Genomic DNA, 23,677 nt, shown 5'->3' on the forward strand with positions numbered 1-23,677 from the left:
ACCCATTATTCAATGGAAGTAACCGGTGCACAACCGGAAACACGCTTCTAACTCAATACGGATTCGCCGACACCAACCCACACGAGCTATGGTTCTCAGACAAGGATTGTCGAACACCTGAAGACGTCTCAGGTCTGCTGCTCGAATAGGCCAAGTCTCACAGCCATACAACAAAACAGCCCGTACTGTAGCTTGATACACACGTCCCTTCAGATTCAGGGATAAACCATTCTGACGCCATAGGTGTCTCAAATTAACAAACGCGCCCCCAGCCTTGCATATTCATGCATTCACCTCATCTGTCATATTACGATCAAAACTAATACAACTTCCAAGGTACGTAAAATGCTCCACAACTTCCAGTACCTCCCCCTGGGCTGTAAGTGGCGTGTTCAGTGACTGCACGTCCAAGAGCATGACCTTACACTTTGTGGGTGCAAAGTGCATACCAAAGGACGAGATGACTTTTGTCAGTTCATTAAAGGCTAGTGTAAATTTAACGAAAATTTGCACAAAATCGATACGTCCAATTATTTTCGTTCTGGATTCACAGAGGTTTTCAAGTGACTCCACAGACTCGAATGATTTGAGCCTCTACAGGCTTGCTTTAGCGACCCCCTCAAACAGGTTTTCCATCCAACAACAAATCGAGGATCCGTGAAAAAAAATAGACGGGAAACAAAAACACAGCACCCAGTATTCTTTGCTGACAAGGGTTCTCATGCAGTAGGACCTACAACAACACCAAAGAATATAAGGTGCTAATTCACACACCAACTGGAGGCAAGATGGTGTGATCGGATACATCCAGAATAAATCGAATGGACGCAAAACACGCCAAGTTAGCAACCCAGTACACACCAGTCTGGTGGTGGGTCAGAGTTCACAGCCGTAAAATATGAGAAATCACATGCAGGCGCACACAAGTAGACCCATGTCAGATGGTAGTGGAAATCAGGGCACTGCCATTTGCGTGCGCGTGTAGCGAGCCACTGTGCCTAACATGTGTAATAAACACGATAGTACAGCATTTTAGAACGCCAAAGGGAATAGGAATTGTCAAACTTGAACAAGTACGTTCCCAGACCAGGATATATGTGTGAACCACAGTAGATTTCCTGATGTGAATTGCGCCGGTAGACAGGGACGATTTCGTCAACCAGAGGTGGCGGATAGGCCGGAGACATTGACACTTGCTCTGATGCAGCTGGAAATGTGAGGGATGAAAACTGATGGGTGACTGAGTGAAAGAACTACACCAGAATTATGCACATACAAATATTCCTGTGAATTGGCTCTGTATTCATCCTAAACAAGCGGGTTCCAGCCAACCCTATTCCATCCCCACGCCAAGTTGTTCAAAAGATGGTTGGATCATCAGCTCTCAAGCTGTGAATTTACGGAACGACTGTGCTTAGCGTACACATCGATATCATAAATTGCACATATGCTAAAATTACGATCTAGGTGTGTTCACCCGAACAGATCAGCGATATTTTCTCACCGCAATCAAGTTGGTACAAATTCCAGTTATTATTAACCTGAACACCCCAGTAGAACTAGATTTCTAGCAGCTATTATCAATCCCATCAAGGTTATCACACTATCTAACAGTCCTGATGACCTGAGCCGGGCATCAATAGTCGCCACCGAATTCGGACCAAGAACTCACTCTGTTTCAATCCCGGGGGAAAGTCACTCGTGAGAAGACAGATAGGGAGCAAGGACACACACAGCCCAACAACTTGACGTTTTGTTTAGCGGCACGGATGGAAACGAAGTGGAGACCATCACAGCATTAATTACAATGCTCGATAGTTCGATAGTTCGTTCGATAGTTCCTTAAGGATCTTTAGATTCAGTCCTCGTCCTCTTCATCTCTGTTTACTCCCCGGTAGCAATTTTCTTATGGTCAAGGTTACAAATATGGAGTCATTTTGAGGATGGAGACCTCCAGTTCACTAATTCAATTTTCAGAGAGAACGGAGTGAGATAACCGTCATTTTGCCTAGCTAACGTCACACCTCACATTGCTAACCATCTTTGAGATTTGTTCGGTAACTCGTTGCTTTGGTCTAACTGCTCCGTAATCACGCCTTGACCATTCTGTTGACAGGTTAGATCACGACTCGTAATTTGCCCGACAGGAGCGTTGCAGCACATTTAACAGGATGACAATTCCACAACAACCGGACCGGCATCTGACACTGAGGTTAATCTTGACGGCCCAAGTTGTACAGACGGCCGTGGAGATGTAGGCACCTCAGAATTCTCGACACATGCCAGCACTAGGTCCCTTCTTCATCCACTCTTTTTCTCTGCTTTTCACTCTGGGGCTATAAATAAAATGATGATGATGATGATGATGATGATGATGATAGTGAAACAGCCGTCGGTGGTGGCTTAAGTGGGCTGTTTAGCAGGAAGCAATTAATCAGGAATGTTAACACCAGCAGTGCACACCTGGTGCGTGTGCGAGTTCATGTGACGATTAAGAGACAGGGTGTAACATGGAGACAGTTGAACAAAGTACACGGTGGGGGAATAGAGAAACCAAATCTGAAGGCTGCACACCTGAAAGGTGCACAAACACCGTACGAACAGAAGACAGCTCGACAAGCTGTTACGTCAACCAATAAGCTTTTGTTAATTTCAGGCGGATTACTATCCTCTGAAACTTTAGCACTGGTGTGTGTAGGAAAGGTCACCTAGGTAACAAGTACAGCATTAATCAAACCATTACTTGGTGGTTCCAACAAAAAGTCAAACAAAACCATTGAATGCACTACCCAAAATACCAGCAATCTCCTCTACAGCAATGGAGCAAGACAATCAAGTAAGAGTTCACTCTTACAGATAACAAGAAAGCCACCCAGGGCAAAACCATACTTGATTTATCGTGGTCTACTGGGAAGTCCGGCTGTTGTTGTTGATGAACTTCTGATTCTGGCGAGGCCCATTCGAAAAATAATCCGAATCCGATGTCATAACTGTCGGTTGCAAACTCCCAAACGATACTGGATCCTGCTGGGTAGGCCGGTACTCGAATCTGATAGGAGTAGGTATGAGCAGAACAGAAATTGTATTAGATTTCATCTAGGGTCGTCGTAAATATGTGAAAGCCGTGTTAAAAAAAGCATACTTTAATGCCATTTATTCACTCTGAGGAAATCTCAAACGTGGGGCGGAGCAACACAATGGAGGTGGGCGGCCAGGTGCTATAGTACAACGTAATTTCCAAGGCACCTACGCATGTCCGGGGAAGGTGCTCATACATGAAGTGACAGCGAGAATGTCACCGATCTCACATGGCAACTAGATCTTTCAGCATCCTAAGCCAGAGGGATATGGCCAAGCGAACTCAGCTCCGGAATAAGGGTTAACTACACAACTAAATCTTCTGATACCTTCCCACCAAGTCCAGAAGTACTCCCTCCTCCATCTGAATCGCCCGGGTTGTGCAAGGTAAACAAGGAAAGCGGGTCGGAAAGCAAATACAAACATCAATTAAATACCTGATGCATGGTCGAATAACTGTCTCGTTGTGGATCCTGCATGTAAGGCATGTGGTGCTGGGACTTCACCTTATCCTAGAAACGTTCCGGTTCGTCCATTCACAAAGGTCACACATGCTTTAAAACTATATAAAACACATCGCACTGTAGTCCCCGATGAAGGACCGGGGCAACCCTAGTGAAACGGGGAGCAGAATAGCAAACACGATTCACAACTTCGATGTGTGTGATGCTCGCGAGCTTACATCGCACTCAGGAACAACGTGGAGGCTACTCCACAATTTCCGATATCGCTGGAAGAGGGGTGTTCATCAATTGCCAACACAATCGCATAATTTTACAGCTAACGTCTCTTCAAAACAAATAACAGAACAGAACTATTCTAGTTAAACCATCTGAAATCGCACGCTTTCTATCAGTTCAGGAGAATACGGCCAAGTAACTTTTGTGGACCGTGTCTATAAGGTTTGGGTTGGCAATCAGTTGAACTCTCCAGACGTTTCATTGAAGTTTGGTAAGCTCTTGTATCAATTCGAAGAGAATGACTTCCCAGCTGGTTTCACACGTTCACCCAACTGCAAACCGAATACGCATTCTCGTTACAAACTTTCTGTTGAATGCAAAGTTCACTCACACACTGGAATGTGGCTTAGACCGGAGGAACACCGAAACCTTTTACATCGCAAGAATTATGTGAAGGTATTCCTAGTATGGCCTTAGAACAGAGCCCGGACAATCAATTGATCAAAACAACGTGAGAGTCACGTTCATTCAGTACGACGAATCCGTTAAAAATCTATAAGGAGATACGCGTACGACTTTCCAATAAGTTTCGCTTAAGCTATCGAACTAAACTTTCCAATAATTATCAGTCAAGTTTAGCGATCAGGCCAACAAGTAATGGATTTTATTGAGCTACCAAAATCCCACAAAATCACCAATGGCGTAAGCACTTCACAGAAATTTTAATTCATCACTAAATGCATAAACTGGAATTTACCGTGATGACTTCACCGCAGCCCACTTGTACAATGGCATCTTTCGTGTCAGCCAAGCTTTCTTTGAACTCATCGATCTCACTCCGCGTCCACATTGTCGGTGTCCGAATGAGTGCTCCGGGACTTGCAGTCTGCTCGTTTCCGAAATGTTCTTCAGGAGCGGAAGTATCCACATTTTCTGCAAACGAAAGCCGGTTGCTAAGTTAGAGTGAGACTGGATGAGAACATGGAGTATTTCTCAGGTACCCACTACTTCCAGCCAGTAATTTATATCAGGATTAAACGGATCACTCAATTCGGTAGCGAAAATGTTTTTCTTCCAAGCGAAATACTACTGTGTGGGATGAACATGCACTCTTACCTGCCTGAGAATTTGGAATAATCTCATCTGAAAGGTGATCGGCAGTGGATTCATCCGCGACCAATTGAGGATTTGGAGGTCGAGGAAGTTGAGTGTCAGCGTGATGAACCTGTATGCAAAATGGAAGTTGAAACACAGACTGAGATGATGGCCCAAACATACAACCAACGCAACAAATGGCAGTTAAGGGGAACAGCCAACTTAGCAACAGTTACTGAAAGCTGCAATGCTGGCAAACAATAGATGAAAGCCCTGTTGACTTCCACACCCTGCGACAGTACATTCGATTACACAACGGAATCTACTCTTCGGATTATATGAGCCATCCGATGAAAGCGATAAGACACCACATCCTATGATGAAAATTGAAGTTGTTCACAACAGGCTGCGTTCGACTCTCGATTCCTCAGCATCCAGTTCATCATGGCAGGATATTACACTGTCCATGTGGGACTGCTTGCAGACCAAAGACGGTAAACGAAGGTCTTGTTTGCCAGATTACGTTTCTCTGACACCATAAATGACTGCAAATGATTGCAAAACCTCTCTAACATTGCAGTTACATTATTTTGCAATAAATAATTGGTTTATGACAGTTCTGCAATTTTAGTGTGAGCAGAGCAAGAAATGATTCTGGAATTGACTTGGCCCTTAATAGAGTACAGACTATCAGCAGTGAGTTACTGTCGTGCCTTGTACCCAAACGCGGATGCTCGTGAGTGGATAACACCGTGGCCTGTCGTCCAGAATTGGAATTACGACATGGGCACCTTCAAATTGAGTCTAGTCTTCGACTTCGAGTTATTGCATACGTGCGAATTCATCCACAAAGACACCAAAGTTATTGTTTTAGTATTTCGGTTACCGCTAGATAACAAACATGGAGGTTGGCTACAAGTGGGCAGTAAGAAAACACTCTCAAAAGAAACGACACCGGACAAAGAAGGCTGACGCCATCCCGTTACCTTACACAATATCGGGAGATCAGATGGCCTTTAGAAAAGATACTGTATCTCCTTGTGACCTGTCTCATTTACATAGTAGCATCTATCATTTTTTCTGTTGTTTACAAATGTGAGTGGGGTAAAGCAGGTAAAAGAACTGGTACTCGCCGGTCGGGTACACTCATGTCGATATCAGTTGGTAGTTTCGTCAGAGTTGATTGCCGTAGTCATCAGCTCAAATACGCGAGACAGAGAAATGTTTTTGCGATCGTATCGTGCTTTGTGGTTTTCGGTTACGTTAGACCCCTATTTCTGCTAAGAAAACCCATCGACCTATGTGATTACACCAGAGCGAACCAGCAAGAAACGCGCCAACCGGTAAAAAGATTTCGTAATTGCTCACCGCATCAGAGTTGGTTTGGGAAGCTACTATGCCCGCTACTTTTTCCATTGAGTCCATTAGTTTTTCCACGAACTCTCCGCTGACCTTTACAGAAGGACCGTTTCCGTTGACTCGCGTCTGTGGAGACAGATCACTACTTGTATGGGGTGCTTCAGCATCCTGAGTAGGTGATGCGGGAGAATCGATGGAATTTGATGCCTTATCGGTGAGTTGCCGCTGACGTGCTAAGGCATATTGCTGTTGAATGTAGGCCACGTATTCGCGGAAATGGCAGTCTTGCAAATGAGCAATCAGTTCTTGGCGCTGAAAAAAGTATCGAAAGTGGAATAAAACACGGAGAAGAGATAGATAGGAGAACATGTTTGACAATCTCCATTAGGCTTGAAGTATAAGGAAGCTATCGTTATACGAGTATTTGATTAGTTGAAAGGATAATACAGTGCATGAACCTAAAGGAAAACACCCCACAATGGAAGGACCTTATGCCACGAATTACACAGGATTCCGCAAGGTCAGTGCCGGCTCGCTCACGTTGATCACGAATTCAAGATACCTTTAAAAAACAATAGTTGAATGGAGTGACTGGAATGAACAAAAAAACTGCACGCAAGCATACCCGCATGGAAAATGGGACGAGTTCTGGATGTGCCATTTGGAGCTGGTTCAAAGCGGACAATAAGATACCGTACACCCCCTCCTAAATACCCACTAATATTACTAATGAGATTCTTGACGGAACTGTGTAGAATCAGTCGAGAAAGATCTGTCTTCGCCCTTACAGTAGACAGCTTTCGATCTAACGGACTATGCTGGTTCAAAGCGGACAATAAGATACCGTACACCCCCTCCTAAATACCCACTAATATTACTAATGAGATTCTTGACGGAACTGTGTAGAATCAGTCGAGAAAGATCTGCCTTCGCCCTTACAGTAGACGGCTTTCGATTTACACGGACTATGACTAATGCATGGTCTGAGCTAGTTCTAAAAAACACATCCACAATGGATGTGATGTGACACCCCGTGTGCGAAAAGGAGACTCGCCGACCGTATACTGATAGCAACTTATGACTTGCACTCCGATGCAATGCGGGATCCACTGAATGACTGTCGAAACAAGATACGGACCACATTCTGTCGGTTCACGCCTAGATGACACCGAAGTTCGCACAGTCACGTGGTACGAAGGTTGTGGACTGAGCTGCACCAAGCATTCGGCGACATAGTACACATGTTTAAACCGTCAAAATGAGAACTCGGCTGGTTTCTGAATTCATTTGCCACGATGCAGCCGGTTTCTCGATTTTTGGTGGGATCGATTCGAGAACATCTGGCTCGACATGAATTTCAGCGATTTCACTGTTCCGTTGTCCATCTATCAACAGGCTTTTACGATAATCATATGGGTTGGTGACATACGTGCTTCTGTGGCTGGCTGATGGGAATCCCTGCTTGTTCATCCTCAAATGATGTCCGACGAAGCGAGTATAAGCCGAGAGAACAGAAGAACAAGTTTCTCTAATTGGAAAACGGGGAATGAGGAAGGTACTTCGCCGACATGTGCGGAGCTTCAAGATACAAGTGAAGAGTCGTGAAGGAATTCGAAACCAGCTGATACTACGTTGCTACTGCTCACTGCCAAAATTAGATATGATTTGCCAATGTCTTCAAGGCTAACGGTTTCTGATGATTGAAACCAATGTTCAACAGAAAGGTTGGAAGGACTGACTATCCTCTAGGAATGCTCAAACAACTGCTGATTGGTCGCTGGTAGCCGAATGATTAGGTGTTCAAACCACCAGTCTGGAGGTCATGGGTTCGAAACTTTATAGAGTTTCGTGAGCTGATGATTCCAAATAGGGGAAGAAAGAGATGTGCAGCGCTTATCGGCTTTTGCACATACACCAGTTTCACTTACAGGATGAAATTCTCACTGAAAATGCTGAGACAGCTGAGGTATGGATAGACCTATCCATTAGCTCAAAATAGAATGACCCTCACTAGAATGACGAGTATTGTTATTCGCTAAAGGTAAGGATCTAGGGGGCACCGCATGACCGTTTGTTGGATCTCCAGTATCGACCAATGAGAGTGCACAAGATCGGATTTGCCAGCCATCTGATTCGATTAATCATGTAGAAGTTTCGTCGACTTGTCACTCCGACTAAGTAGTTCAACTTGCAGGACATAATTTCATCCCAGACAACAAAAGAAAAATTTCCGGTGAGCATTTACCAAGTAAAATACTACAAACTTCTTATTCGACGGATGAGCGGCACAAATGGTTGTCATCCAGTATCTGTAAAACGTCGTTTGGGTGCTGCGTTATCACTTTGATTCGTGCTCATGCGGGTTGACGATGTTGCCTGTGAACTCAAACGAACCTGGGTATCCGTTTCCGAATGAAGGTTCTATCAAGTGAGCGGTCTCCCCGTGTAGTAGTGCAAGTTTTTTTGTGCGGGGCGGCCGAGTTCGAAGACAGCACACGGAAACCCGATAAACGATTGCTTCGAGGGTCACCTTCATGCTTTCTGCACTGCACCAAGTCGGACACCCTAGTACTCACAAGTTCAACCGTAATTTCCAGAAGGTTTATATCAATAAATAGTTGCACCACCCACAGCTACGGACAGACACGGCTGGCACCTATTTTTGTCTCAATGAACTCTGTAAAAGTGAGTCAGAACAAGTGCGGAGAATGAAAGCAATAGGTTCGATAAGAAGGATATATAATTAGACGATGAGAGTGATATAGCCAGTTACACTGTCATCCTGGGAAATTTGTAGACTGCAGTCTTAGTGGAGACTACCATCTGGTATCAACGCACACTAACATGCAGGGAATTCGAATATGTGCTCATTTGCAACACACACCTGAAGCTTTTCAGTTTGGCTTCGTAAGTGAGACACTTTAGGAACGAGCATGACTGAGGACTGGATAAGATTGAGCTAGTACACATCAACCGCGCTACCTGATGAAAATAGGTATTTGAAGCAAAACGGACAAACCAATAACCCGAACCAAGATCTAGGTGTTGCAAATCAATAAGGCTCGTTCACGCTTGAACGGTGGTAGTTCCCCAGATGACAGCCAGTAGGGAGACACACCTGGCAAAGCCAAGCTTACCTTGGTAACGTCGTCTGGAAAGTGTTCCATTGCATATTGTTCGAACTGCTCTCGTGTCTGCGCATTCAAAGCCATTCGGATCCCCGTTCTAGAGAATGAATAAAGAACAAAACTAGTCAGTGGACAACCTGTGAGCTTTTATGTCTAATATCTTCCGATATGAAGCACGGCAAACACAAGGAAACCGTCATTACGGCGCGGAATACTCTTGCGCCGAACTCCCACTCCAAGGACCTTTCATGAAACAAATCAAAGCCTCTGAAATGTCTGCCTTAACACCCAATACCTTTGAACTTTAATCCGTGCAGTAAAAAGGGATGAAAAACAGTTACATCAACTCAGGAATTTTCATGAATCTGCTGATTCTGATTGATTTGTATAAACTGTCAATCTTGCTTCGACGTCATGTGGTGTTTACACCCTGTTGTGTTGTGTTGAAGCTAGCTGAGTGATTTAAGAGCTTGATGCAATTTATTCTGTCACGTTGATAGTTCAGTTACTTGAGTGGGGAAACCTCAGAGAAGAGGACAAAGGACAGCAGATGAAGATCGACTATACTGCAGATGAACCAACAGAAGAAAGAGCGCTGCGGCTCGGTTGGCTAAAACAGAGGGAAAATGGAATCTCAGTGAAATATTACAGGGGGTAGAATTGTTCGTCAGGACCTGGCCGTCATAACACCTCCCGTTTCAAAATGTGTGTAGGTTATCAGATGTGGAACCACCTGCATTGGTGTGAGTGGTTCCGGGTTGCGACTGGACCACCGTCTTGGTGTGCATATGGATTCGACTTGGAGGTTGTCTGTTTGTACAGAAGGCATATGTGTAGATGGTAACTCAAAAGTATCCAACAATATATCAAGAGGAATTGAGTTATACGATGTAGCCGGTGCAGCGCATCCAGGGCGAAATTGATTCACGTGACTGTAATGGCTGTAATGGCTCACCAACCCGAGGAAAGATCGCAGTGAAGGCACATCCGTCGGTGGTGGCATTTTCTGAATGGCATCAATGTTGTCCGGGTCAGAAGGACGGTCAGATTTTTCGAAGATGAAACCCAAATATTTGATAGACGTAAGAAAGAATGCACATTTTTCTGCTCGGAGATGAAAGCCGTATTTCTGGATTCGATCAAGTACTGAGGTTAAGCGATGAAGGAGTTCTCCCTGATCAGAGGCTGCCACAATGATATCATCAAGCACGCCACGACGCCTGTCAACCCATTAAACATAGCGTCCATGATCTGTTGGAATATGGCTGAACTGGAAAAGACCACGGTGTGTGTTAACGGTTAGAAGATCATTGGAGTCATTTGGAACTTCGATTTGTAAATAGGCATCAGTCAGATCGAGTTTAGCGAAGCAGGTGGCACCATTAAGTTTGGTAAACAGGTTTTCTGGAACTGGGGAGGATACTGCTGCCACAATGATATCATCAAGCACGCCACGACGCCTGTCAACCCATTAAACATAGCGCCCATGATCTGTTGGAATATGGCTGAACTGGAAAAGACCACGGTGTGTGTTAACGGTTAGAAGATCATTGGAGTCATTTGGAACTTCGATTTGTAAATAGGCATCAGTCAGATCGAGTTTAGCGAAGCAGGTGGCACCATTAAGTTTGGTAAACAGGTTTTCTGGAACTGGGAGAGGATACTGATGTGAATCGAGTGCAGCATTCAATCCTGTGGAATAATCAGCACAAATCCTGATCTTCCCATTCGTCTTCTTGACCACAACAATGGGAGCTGTCCAGGAAGAGTAGTTGACGGGCTTACCTACTGAAGGCATCTTTAGTTCTGAGGGCGGGGGGATCTCTTTCTGATGAGTAGTTTCGTATTTCATTGCAAAATCCTTTTTCCTGTTACGAATGTATGTTCTTGAATATTGTACGTAAACAACCCGTTTCTACCAGAAAAAGTCCAGATTACCTTTGCAAACAGCGGTCATACTCACTTTTGGGACGAAAAAATCGAACGCATGTTCGTGAACAACGTCCCTAGGTACTATAAAATGAAGTTCATACTTCAAACCCGGTGGCGAAGAGCAACTTTCCGTACCAACAAACTTAAAAGATATCTGCACTATCAAAAATGCTGACGGATACGTAAGACGTTTAGTGCTGGGTTCAGAAAAATCGACGTTGAGTAATGTCTTACTAATTTCACTAGTATCGGACAAATTAGGCGCACATGAAGAAAAGTCGGACAGACCGTTCAGCAATATGAGTAAGCCCTTGCATTTTGTCCGGATCGATTAAACTGCTGGACGCAAACAGTGCAAGCAGTTGTGGTGTCAACCGCCGACAATCTAATTGGTTCTCACATTTGTTTGAGCAATTATCAAATAAATGTACTGACGAGGCTTCTTCGATTGGTGGCAAGATGTTTGCAAACCAAATGTCACCGAACAGACAACAACGAACAGTGAACTGAGCACTACAGCCGCAGAATGCAGAGAAATACCATGACTTGAAGGCAAGCCCAACAAGCGTGCATGTTGAAAATGGACGAAACTGAAGCCAATCGTTCGGAACTTTGCTAGTGATAGGGGATACGTACTGTAGGCACAAACGTTATGCTGCCGGGATTATAAAGATAACCTTTAAGCTGTAACACCCTTTCGGTGCCTAGCTGCTATGTCACCAGAGGCAAGCACGAAGACTGGAATACTGCCAGGTTGCCCAAGCCTAGACAGGGGAAGTCGAGAGGCAGAAGTCGGGTTTAAACCATGGACCTTCCGGCCAGTAAATTCGTGCTCTAACCACTGAGCCATCTCGCCGGGCTGCTTTCTCGGTTGTGAATTATCGGTTGCCTTCGCTATAAAAGTTGTAGGGTACCCATTTTGATTGAGCACACTTTGATAACGTTTACTTATTTAACGGTGCCTGATGTTCAGCATATGCCTGAAGAGGTCACTTTCTATTATCCGTGGGGTGAGCGTCAGCCCCGAATCGGATGCCAAGATGGGCTTCCTCCGGACACAGTACACCCATATCGGCATTCATATCACCTGCCAGAACCACAACATCGCAGCGTGCGCTGACACAACACACAAACAGCGCTTTTCGCGTCGAGATGCACTGATTTTAATTGAGCCAATTAACCAAACAGAGCAAAGATGGCCGTTTACTAGCATCCAATCAACTTTGGGGCTAGGCACAACTCCCACGCAGTATATATAGTGAATAACTGCACGAGGATCACCACACATCCAGAGGATAAGGCACGAGAAGTATGAGTTCATCCTGAGCAGTTTTAGTTGCATGATGGAACTGTGGTCTTGCGTGCTTTGGAGAAACAACCTATATCGATCGAAACAGAAAACAAAGTGTGACGATGGCATAGGTTTTGTTCAATTTTACACACAGTAAGGACGTTGACGACTGCAGGGTGAAATTTAATGAGGATTTACAGTGGTTCACCTCGCTGGGTGTATAGAGTAACGGCTAGGTGACTGACAACCAACCACATTCCGTGGAGAAGAGTGGAGTAGCGGGAATGATATTTTTCGGTTTCCCAGGCCGAAGGAGTGGATTAGGTCAAGGTGCCTCACGTTGGACCTCTGAATCCGACCCATCAGGTCGGATGATGTGAGGTTTGTCACCTAGCCCATGACTCAAATGTGTAACCTACGAGGGAACAGTGGGGGGGGGGGGGTTATTCTAGGGCTCTTGACGGGTCCAAGGGCATAATAGCCTGATCCACATAGCTTCATGGTACTGGTCTGCCCCGTACACATAAGGTCGTTGGCGTGTCGTAAAACGCTTCGCCTGAAATCTCACATCCGTTCAGTGCGTTTTGGACTCTTCATACTTGACCTCAACACTTTAATTTCGTCCACGCAGATACACTTAAACGACGGTGGAAGATAGTGTCCTCAAAAGATCAGGTCAAAAGCCGAAGCTAACGTATCCATTCATTTCGTCGAAGGTAATATGAACAACCTAACTCTAGAGGTCAGAAGTGTAGGCGACACAACGCATCTTTTATTTTCGAGACAAGTGTGCCTCTTCGAATGCAAATACGAAAATACGGTCCGGCAAATTTGAGTAGGATGAATGCAAAAGCCTGAATTTGTTTGAGAAATAATATGAACAGCTCAAAACCAAAATACAAACGTTGATCAGTTTCAGTGACGCAACACATTCAGTCCAAAAGTGGCAATGCCCGATACTACGAGACGATTGTCCTGGTACAGAAAGGTGTACATCATGAGATGGGCGACTCTTCATAAGAGTAAACCGCGGTCGTGAACTTGAATTGGAAACGTTTAGTAGAAACTCAGATAAAGCGTGATGCGACTATGAAAAACAAGGAAAAAAGCAGTAGTCCTATTAGAACCTATGTGACCCAAAGACTTAGTTACTTGACCGATGATCGTGATCGAAACAAATCCTACTCACCACAAAAAACTCCAAGAACATCGGAAGATGAGAGAGAGACCAAGCTTGGAAAATGCGGTCAACTAAGGTAAGGGAGCTGGGATGTGGATAATACTGATTGAAAACATGCAACCCAAGCAAAACCATAGGAGCTGGAGCAGGACAGGCAGCGGTGTGAAGAGTCATTGTGGACTCCGATGAATACACGCGACGTGGGCCACCATCCCAAGCTGGCAGAGCAATCGGTGAGCAAACAACAGACCGCGAGTTTGTTTCCCACTGCGGTATACCTCCACTTGTTTTCATCATGTATATTCGGTTTACTGATCGAAGATCCCGACCTAACTGGCCACACGAGGTCCTTTGCCCTTGTTGAGGGTCATCCGTTCCATTGTAAGGGTTTACGACCACCAAGGACAAACAGGCTTGCTACTTACGAGTAGTCAAGTGAGTAAACGAGAGATTCAGCTAGAGTCGCAAACAAAAACCGAACTGGTATGCAAATGAGTGTAGTTGTTGAGTCAATCCTTAATCAACCAGGGTGCAGTGTAGAAAGATGCACCTACTAACAAGATGTCTGTTTAGTTTTATTAACAAACTTACCGTATTAAGATTACACCAAACAAATAGCCATGGTTGTATGGAAGTGTTCAGCAGTGTTGTTAAGGGAATGGCAGTGGTGAGGGCCGGGCGCACACGCCTCACTTTTGGGGCACCACTGAATAAATAGAAGCTTAGAGCAAAAATCGATAAAGTCTCTCATGTGAGCCAACGGTGGGAGCAATAACGGAAGACCCACGTAATGTAAGCGAACGTTTATAAGGGACAAACTTCATCATGTGAGTAGTAGGCTAGTTAGTCATAGTGACTCATCATCCTTCAAATTAACGTCCTGAAAGGCCCCGGCAATTCTCCACAAGCCATCGTTGTCAGACACAAAAATCAGTGTTGACAATGATGCCTCATTGCACAACCAGAAATTTTACTCAACTACATCGAAAACCTAAGACTTGAAAAAGACAGAATGGGTAAGGCTCCAAGTGGTAGCTTACCACATTCATGCTGAGGTGCTCACATTTCCAATATGAAGAGAAAGTGTGAGGGGTTGGCTGTAAAAAGTATAGCGTGTGGAAAATCCAACTGAAGTCGTTCAAAAATGCAGACTCTGACCAAATTTGATTCGAACTGGATGTAGTGTGTGTGTGCTTCGAATACGCCTCAAGTGAACGAGACCTGTGCAGGCAGCACTCGCCGAAAGTATGGTAAGCAGGTCGTGTTGCTCTCAGATAAACCAATTGAGCGAGTCATCCAGCCTGAACTGCTCCAATCCACCCTTAGGCAGAATTTCAACCAATGATGAAAGTTTAGAAGTGTACATCCACAACGTGCATAACCAGATCAGGCCAGAAGAATGCAGAATAGGCCAATAGTAAACTGTCACGAAATACTGCCCATAGTTCCGATTTCCACCATAACTGAGCATCACAAACATGTCGGCTCTGGAAAGCACGGAACCAGGCCCTATTAAACCATAAGGTGAGCACGAGGACTAACGGCAAGCGCATCAGTACCATGGGAATAATGAACTACCTGTCGGAAATAAGCGAGTAAAATCAATATAGGTTTTGTAATCTGTTCAGGTTCCCAAAAATCAAATAAGGCCGCCCATGAGTCACCGCGACTTTCAGGCCCGGTTCGATCATCCCATAAGTATGAAGTGACAATCAACGGGCAGTACCTTTATGAGCACACGAAGCCAAACTATGTACACAAGCTGAGATGAATCACTGCGCGTCAGTGCTCAGAGTGAGCACTAACAAAACCTTTCCACTGAAGTTAATCTTTGAAATAAAAGCCTTTGAAAAGTGGTATGTGTGGCTTCCTAATTCAACACGGGCAACTGAAAACTATAGCGACTATTCGTGACGAAATTGTGACGAAGTGTGAAGTGACGTCATAAATTACAGAGAACAGACACATATGACAGCAGAAGTTGCCCCCATCTCGAAGATGCGTGACTTCGTTACCTATTTATACACCTGGGATTGTGTTATTAGCGTATACCGCAACAAGTTCAATATCTACGTGCAAAGAAAGTTGGGAGAATGAATTATTCTTGCATTGCATCGTTATGTTTGGATCTGGATTAGGAGATTTTAGATGGTTTGGCGCAACGCTAGGATGCACACGAGACATTCAAAATGACCATAATCTTGATTACTTAGGTACACCAACTGCTGTTTCGGTATTTCGCTATTCATACAACAGTTCCAAAGAGAAAGTCGACACTAAGACACGTGTCGGAGGTGAAAAAGCTTCCTGGCTTTTCAGTGATAGCGCTTAAGGTTCAGTGAAACTACAAAAGAATGACCACTTAAAAATAGTCAGTGCAACTTCTGTGTTCTGGCGACAAACACCAAGGTTAATCTGGATGTTCGAAGATCCTACTGCGCCGCTGTTAGACGAACTTTAACCGTCGTGATTAACATCTTCGTGTTTCCTGACTCCGGAAGGAACCTAGTCCTTGCCGAGAGTGAAAGACTTCAGTACTTCCGGGCCCTGTTGGAAGTTTTGATGCATTCCTAATTTACTTAGCAGCGAAATACACCGAATTACGACAAAGTGGTGAGGAGACGAGTTCAAGGGGACCATTGTGAAATGGAAAAAACGGGAGGACAGAGAATAATTGCCAAGTAGACACTGTGGAGAACAAATGGCAGCGTGTCTACATTTTCAGACAAAACACTAAGCACTATACAAAGCGACCAATAAGCGACAACATTCACTAAACTTGCTAGGTTTCAAGTAGACTGGTTTTGATTTACGTCCTCATGCAACTTGAAGCACAGAAGTTTCAAACAGAAGAGCTGGATGGTTTCGTAGATCCTAGGTTACCAGAATACGATTTCATTTCGCGTTGCTAGGTCAAAATAGTCAATGCACTGAGCGTCCCAACCAAATTGATTCCATAAGCTTAAGTTGCTACTGGGACGAGATTGAATCAGTAACCCATCCTACTGAAAATTCCTGGCATCAGTAGTGTGTATCTCACAAAAGATCCAAGAAGTTGCGAACCTATAACCTCCCTGCTAGCAGTTTGAACAATTAGTCAATGCACCACGAGCTGCTTGTCCGTAGTGATTATGTGACGAGTAAACAGGATATAGCACCACTCATCTTTCAGTCAGGAAGGCCACATTACAATCACGTGTTGACTGGTCCCTCGAGTGATGACTCCTCAGATGCGAATTTCATTCGTCTTGCGGAAGCATTCGACCTGAGCAACGTGTATAATGTTAGAAGTGTTAGGGTTGGGAATTTTCAGCAGATGAAGCAGCTGATCAGCAGTCCGAAGAACTCGCACTTAGAAATGGTACCAGCGTCGTGATTGAGGGATGGGCGGCGCCATATCCTATGTAACTGTGAGTTAATTATACTGCCGATCAGTCGCTTGTGACCGAAAGGTCAAATATTCCAGCTACTAGCCGACAGGTCGCAGGATCAAGACCCCCTGGAGTTGCGCGAGATGTGCACTGTTGATGATTCTCAATAGCGGTGAAACAGCAGAACAGACTAGACTGGATTCAGTTACGGGACAAAATCTCGATTAGAAACTAAGACTTGTTAAACTGCGACTACGAAGAATCCTTGTTTAGAATCTGCGCTGAGCTGGTTGTTGCAGACACCGTACGTAGTGCATTAGCATCTAACCGTCAGCTTAAAATGTGACTCATGTTGACAGCCACACGAAGGACGCAATTTAGACAAGCAGGTAGCCACATCAGACAAGAAAAACGTTCTAGTTAACCAGCCAACATGCACATATAAGTAGCGTCGATGCGGTTTGAGAACATTGCGCACAACAGGACGAGCTTTAAGACCCCAAAAACCCCCCCCCCCCCCCCCCGAAAATTACGTTCCATGGACTTCCGACAACGTTGAGTAACCGCAGTTAGGAAAATCGACAGCCAAACAGAGTTCAACGCATCCTTGAAGTCAAGACATACTAAAATTGTGGATCGTCTGTACGTATACTGTGAACATATCTAAGGTCAGGTAATTCGAGCGACTTCGAAATGACGAACCCAGTTCAATAACGGAACATGATGATATAACGTCGTTAAACTCACTCATTTTGAAGGATGAATGATCGTTCTTCATTCGTGCTAAAAGCGGGTGAAGGTGGAGGCGTGTGGATTTTCGAGGACGGAGGCGACTGCTGTTCACCCAATCTAAAGACAGGAAGAATGGTCGTATAGGCGAGCATCCTTTGCAAACTCATGTTCCAAAACTGGAAAAACGGTTAGCACTTGAGAGATAGATGGCGAAAAAAATTGAATTTTCCGTTCTCGCGAGAACGGGTGCGAGTCCACGCTCTCGATAGGCCTAACCTGTGTGACCAACCGTTGGACATAATTACGGTAACCCGGTACACGCAACGCGCGAGTGGAGATAGGAGAACGCACATCAATTCCCACTCGACCGCCAGTATTTAACCGGAACTTCCTATTCCTATCACCTAGCAAGATAAAATAAACTGGATTCGAACGCTCACTACGACCATAGGCAATCAAACCTGGGAGAACTGGTATTAAACTTCACGAATTAGCTCTCCGGATTGCCACGAAAACGTGAACTATCATGGTAATCTCCAAAAGCATTGGAGCTCTCTACCCAAATCCCCACACAACCTAAACGCACTGCTTTGATACGCAGAGGTCGCTAAGGAGGGATAATATTCTGCATGGGATTACGAATTCCCACTAACACACATGCACCTAATACGCGGATCGTTGCTAACTATGACATTATGATTAAAACGCCAACTAAAAATCAAATAACTTGCATTAGGTCACAGTTTTGGTGTGGAACAACCTCGATCAAATAAGCAGCACGAAACTGTTCGTAAAGCCAGGCAATGCAAGCATTAGATCATCGACAGCTTGGGTTGGCTTTACAGTTATTGTTGATACCCTTCACTCTTTAATTTCTATTCAACGAATGAGGTTGGAAGAAAGATCTGTAGGTAGCCGGAAACGGTTCGCGAAGTCCGTTGGTAACGCACACGTTCCAAATCGGCATTTTGTGATACACAGAACGCTGTCTAACCCACAATTAATAGGACACTCGAACTGATGAGCTGAACTCAAAGTAAGATTATTGGTTTGTTTGGTTGCGAGCGGCCTACAGACTTTCTGTCCGTTTGTGTGTGCCATACGTCAAAACACCGAATTTCATTTGTCTGCTAGAAGTACTTGATATTTTGTGGATCTCACACTTAGAGATGAGCTGGGTCGAGAGAAAAGCAGCTTGCTGCGAGTTTCTTCATTAATCCAAACTGCGTAATCGCAGCATCCAATTCAACATAGTCCAAAGTGCGAACAAGGCGCGTAAGGGGAAACTCGGGAAGGAGCTAGCCATCTTCCTTAACGCAATGAAACAATACTGCTTAGTCGTGAGTGTGCACTATGTAATCCTGATAGAATAGTCAGTGTCCGATTAGAAGTTGCCCGATAGTAAGTCGCAGGTTCGACTCCTGACTCGGCAGCTCACTTGTCACTTGCATCCGTTATGTATGACATTGCTTTTGAACAATTTTATAGCCCTGATTGAGGAATTGCGAGTGATCGGGGCTTTACAACTAGAAGTACTTGGTGTAACGGCATCTAACTCTATAGTGCTATGATGAAAGAATGTCCTAACGGCTTTGTTACTTGGACATCTCAATTCACGATAACCTGTGAGCCCCCGAAAAATCGATGCTGATAGATGGAACTGTTGGTGTAAGAGCAACAAGAGTCTCTCCAGAAAGTAGTCGCCCGTAATGTGACTAAGCTGATCCATTTGCTTCATGTAATCTCGTTTGGTGGGTCAATCAGTGTTCAGTGGGATTTTGACCGAAACCATTCAAAGAACATAATCGTCACCCAAATCATCCACCAGATGGATAAGTACACTGATGGGAAATCAGTTGACCAAGCGGCAGACATTTTTCCTCAGAACCACAACCGAAAGCAAACATAAATCCTGAAAATACAGAATTGTTTGTCCTAGATAGATAGCTTCAATTTGAACCCTCAAGGTAAAAAGACTCACTGCACTTCTGAATCATCATGTGAATTGCGTAGGTGGCGACAGTGCGCCTCAAGGTATGGGAGGAAGAGTGGGCACAACCTGTTTATGGTACAAACGAACTCCAACATGGCTTTGTCCCGGTCCATGTCTCCCAGAGCCGACCATTGTGCACTGAATAATGACGGTTTATTTCCATTAGTGGAATGTTCCGGTGAAAAAAGAAACGAAATGAAAATTGAGACTTTGAATAGGATGAATAATCGCATATCTTTAAACCTAAACCCAAATGTGCCTGGTATCCAAAAGCTCAAAATTGGGCTATACATCCAGTGTTTTACTTCGAAACAAATTATGGCAAGAACCCGGAACTGAACGAGAAAAATGAGGTGACTGGAGTAATCAAAGTACTAAAAACGCTAATGTTTACGTTTTGACAGCTAGCTAATGTGAACGGACAGGTCGCTCCACCGAAATCACAAGTTGAGTACAGGCCGCTCAAGTAATACGCACAAGACAGACAAGGTACACCTTACATCGCGTTTTCCTTGGGGACTTGAACGTTGTGATGGGGCCCGATATCTTTGAGTCCACTTTACTGGAGGTAATGTGGTTGAGTGAACAACCTCGAGAACGTGATGGAAGCTGGTACCAATCGGACTCTCTTACCTGTGTTGGTAAAATTGGACCCAAACGAAAAAGTCCTTCCACACATGTGACATCACTACCCTACGGTGTTCCAAAGTGCCTGTGTGCTGTTTCTGATTCTACGACAGGGGAGCAACATTCCTTTTAGACATCTTAGTTTGGAATGGATGAGTAAATGACAGTCTCTTTAGAGGCACCCTGCAGTCTCCTAAAATTGAGTTAAGCTGTTCCACGGCTGCAGTTCACGTATCAAAGCACTTCTGTTCTAGCTTCTACCGCTTCATTCATCAGAGAGATAACCTAGAACGTCTTTTGACGTCTAGTCGTTTCAATTTTCTCATAGATTGAGTTAGGTAACCTAATCACTGGAAGTGTGTGCTAGAAGTATGTGGAAGTATGGAAGTATGTGCATTCACCATATATTTAGGGGAGTGCAGAGGACAGTGAAAGACTAGCCCAGTACCTTACACAATGATATACAGCGAAAGCATCCGCCTTGTTTTGGGCGAACGTTTTGTCCCCATAACGAGATAGCTGAGTTATAGAGTTGTATTTACAAAACCCGGCTCTTATTCGCCTTTCCGAGGCGCGGGTATGCGAGGATGTCCAAAGCTCTATTGTTCCGTTTCGCTGACTGGGAGACGCAAGACGCGATAAGGATCCACACACCGCATCAAGCCCTAATTGCGCCTAACTGCGGCGCTCTACTCAGCTGGCGGACCATCTGAATTCCTGTCCTGTCAAACTTACCTTCAGAATGGTCCTTCAATGAACGTAAGCGTTTTATTGCAGATAAAGAGCAGAGTAACTTTAGGGATCATACATCTTAAACTAGGAGACCAGCTTCAAAAATCAGAGGTTGTCTAGTTTAGAAAGACTTTGACTAATAACGATAAATAATCGCTCAGGTTTAACACCCTTTCGGTGTATAGCTGCCGTGCATCCCGAGGGATGAGGTACTACTACGCTGCCCTGAAAAAAAAACACTCAGGATGCAGAGGCTCAATTGGACCTGCGGACGTTCCGGTCAGTAATTTCGCGCCTGAACCACTGAGATGTCTCAGGCTCTAACGCCTTCTACTGGAAAGAGTCGCAGATTCGCGAATGGTACAACATTCACGGACGTTTGAAAGCCTGCAATTCTTGCCTCAACCCTAGTTAGCCAAACAAGCTGACATCATCCCACTAATACAAGTGTCCTTGTCTTTAAGTGCCATTTAATAATCTGAAAGCTCACCAAAGGAATGCATACTGACTCGATCTATGCTATCAAAAGAACAGAAAAAAGAAAGGCAGACCCAGTGTAAACGAACTACCGTAAATTAAGTAAATAACGACCAAGTAAGTAAAACAATGGTGGTGGCTTCTACAAAATCCTGTTAACTCGTCTCAAAAGAGTGGAGGTTCTAAGGTGAGAATGCAAGGTGGAGCAGGGCGTTCCATAGAGTGATCACGTAGGGCAAAAAACGAGATCGACTCAACGGCGAATCACGTTAACTTCGTAGTAGCAACTTGACATAATTACTTCTACTATGAGCTGTGACGAGGAAATGTCCTCAATTTCTGAGATGCTGGAATTCATCCATTCTCATCTGGGGACGACAATAGTGGACTCCTAAATTTTTGTGACAAAGGAGCGATCATGGGCTACACTAGCCCCTATATCCCATAATCAACCCATGGTTAGGTTGAACGACTTAACGGGACTCTGTGGAAGGTCTGAGTGAAAACCAAAAATATTCCCATTTGTTAGATGCTCCCCATTAATTTTACAAATTCTGCTTCATATGGGAGTATGCTACAGAACGCTCACCACTTAACAAGTAATTCTTCACACGCATCCGCCAAAGAAACGCCCGACCTGCTTTCCTGACAAAACATGACCTCATCATCATCAGCCACAAAAACCTACTTGCCGTACGGTGGTTACATCCAACACAGCTTTATTCACCGATGATTTGGGGAGGTGGGGTAGATGGTTACGTATTGAAGGCAATAGCTGATGCGATTAATGCGTCAATACAGATATGTTAGCGGACGTTGTATTGGGGTGATTAGGGATGGAGCTATGTAGTGAAGGCAATCGCTGGGATGCAGGAACTCCGTTAATGGCGCGCCTGTCTGACACTGTCTGTAATGTATCAATGTATCAATGGGTCCCATCTCAAGGTCTTCATTCAAGGAGACGGCAATGACCAACGCAGCTGAGTTCGCTGGTATTAGCTTTCATACTTAGCTGCCAAGTCCTTGTTTGACTTCCTCTGTCTCGTTTCCACCCTTCGAAAGGTTGTGCGAAAAAAACCTTTGGAGGAAGCCGGCCAAATGGCATACGAAGAACATGACTAAACCAGCGCAACCTATGGAGTGAAGTTATTTCTTCCGAAAACTATTCGACGTACTTCAGCATTCCTGATCCGATTTTCCTACCACACTCGCACAACACTCCGAAAAACATCAATTGGCAAACACTGGAGTCTTTTGACGCCCTCAGCGGCCACATCCCTGACCGGCATATTAATATTGAAGCTCTATATGGCTCCTCTCACGGGCACGTACGCGTCAACCGCCTCAATCCACCACATCTGGTAGTGTTAGATAAGGGTGCTTTCTGTTGCACTTTCTCTTTTACTGGCTCTAACACCTCGGGGACCGAAGTACCCGCTCACGAACATCGATTATACCAACGATGCAGCTCTCCTTGTATCAGACACCGAGAGCAAACTAGTTTAAATAACCTACGTAGCTCCACTGCACAGTTCGGCATACGCTTCGCACCCGTGAAGTGCAGTGCTACTGCGTAACTGGATGAAATCAAACCCACACCTCGGGCTTGAGGGCGGGGAGAGCAATGTGGTTGTTAAATTTTGTATTGGCAACTTCATAAGTCCAGGCAAACTGGCGAAAGATGAAAGCACTTCGCGAATTGGAAAAGCCGTGGAAGCGTTTGCCGATCCCGGTGTTTGTGGCGCCGACGTGACGTTAGTTTGACTATCATCGGCAAGAATGTACAATGCCAAGGTGCGATCCGTCCATTTCTAGGAACCAGAGGCGAGTTGCTGAATACGAAGGATCTCCGGAGTCTCTCTGCGATTCATCACTATGACGCAGAGGTTCGAACCCGACCTCAGTCTCTCGATTCCCCCTGTCCAGGCTTGGGTAACTTGGCAGTATGAGGGCCTTTGTGTTTCATTCTGGTGGCATGGCAGTGGAAGGGTGTTACAACTGA

General features: G+C 44.8%; 2 protein-coding genes across 2 annotated transcripts; one reads left to right on the top strand and one right to left on the bottom strand.

Annotated features, from left to right (window-relative positions):
• Nucleotides 1–594: 594 nt before the first annotated feature.
• Nucleotides 595–14,040, bottom strand: T265_06375 (hypothetical protein; the record flags this gene model as incomplete). The annotated part of the gene is made up of 9 exons (XM_009171616.1): nt 595–1,207; nt 2,890–3,049; nt 4,516–4,691; nt 4,875–4,983; nt 6,222–6,524; nt 9,350–9,437; nt 10,300–10,560; nt 11,126–11,208; nt 13,753–14,040. The coding sequence occupies 9 exons, from the start codon at nt 14,038–14,040 to the stop codon at nt 999–1,001; spliced, it is 1,677 nt and encodes a 558-aa protein (XP_009169880.1).
• T265_06374 (hypothetical protein) lies at nt 5,502–5,825 on the top strand (the record flags this gene model as incomplete). Its single annotated transcript, XM_009171615.1, has 1 exon — nt 5,502–5,825. One exon carries the CDS (start codon nt 5,502–5,504, stop codon nt 5,823–5,825), a length of 324 nt encoding a protein of 107 aa, XP_009169879.1.
• Nucleotides 14,041–23,677: the final 9,637 nt, after the last annotated feature.

The sequence above is a fragment of the Opisthorchis viverrini genome (assembly GCF_000715545.1).
Source record: "Opisthorchis viverrini unplaced genomic scaffold opera_v5_126, whole genome shotgun sequence".
In the NCBI taxonomy this organism is placed as follows: Eukaryota; Metazoa; Platyhelminthes; class Trematoda; order Opisthorchiida; family Opisthorchiidae; genus Opisthorchis; species Opisthorchis viverrini.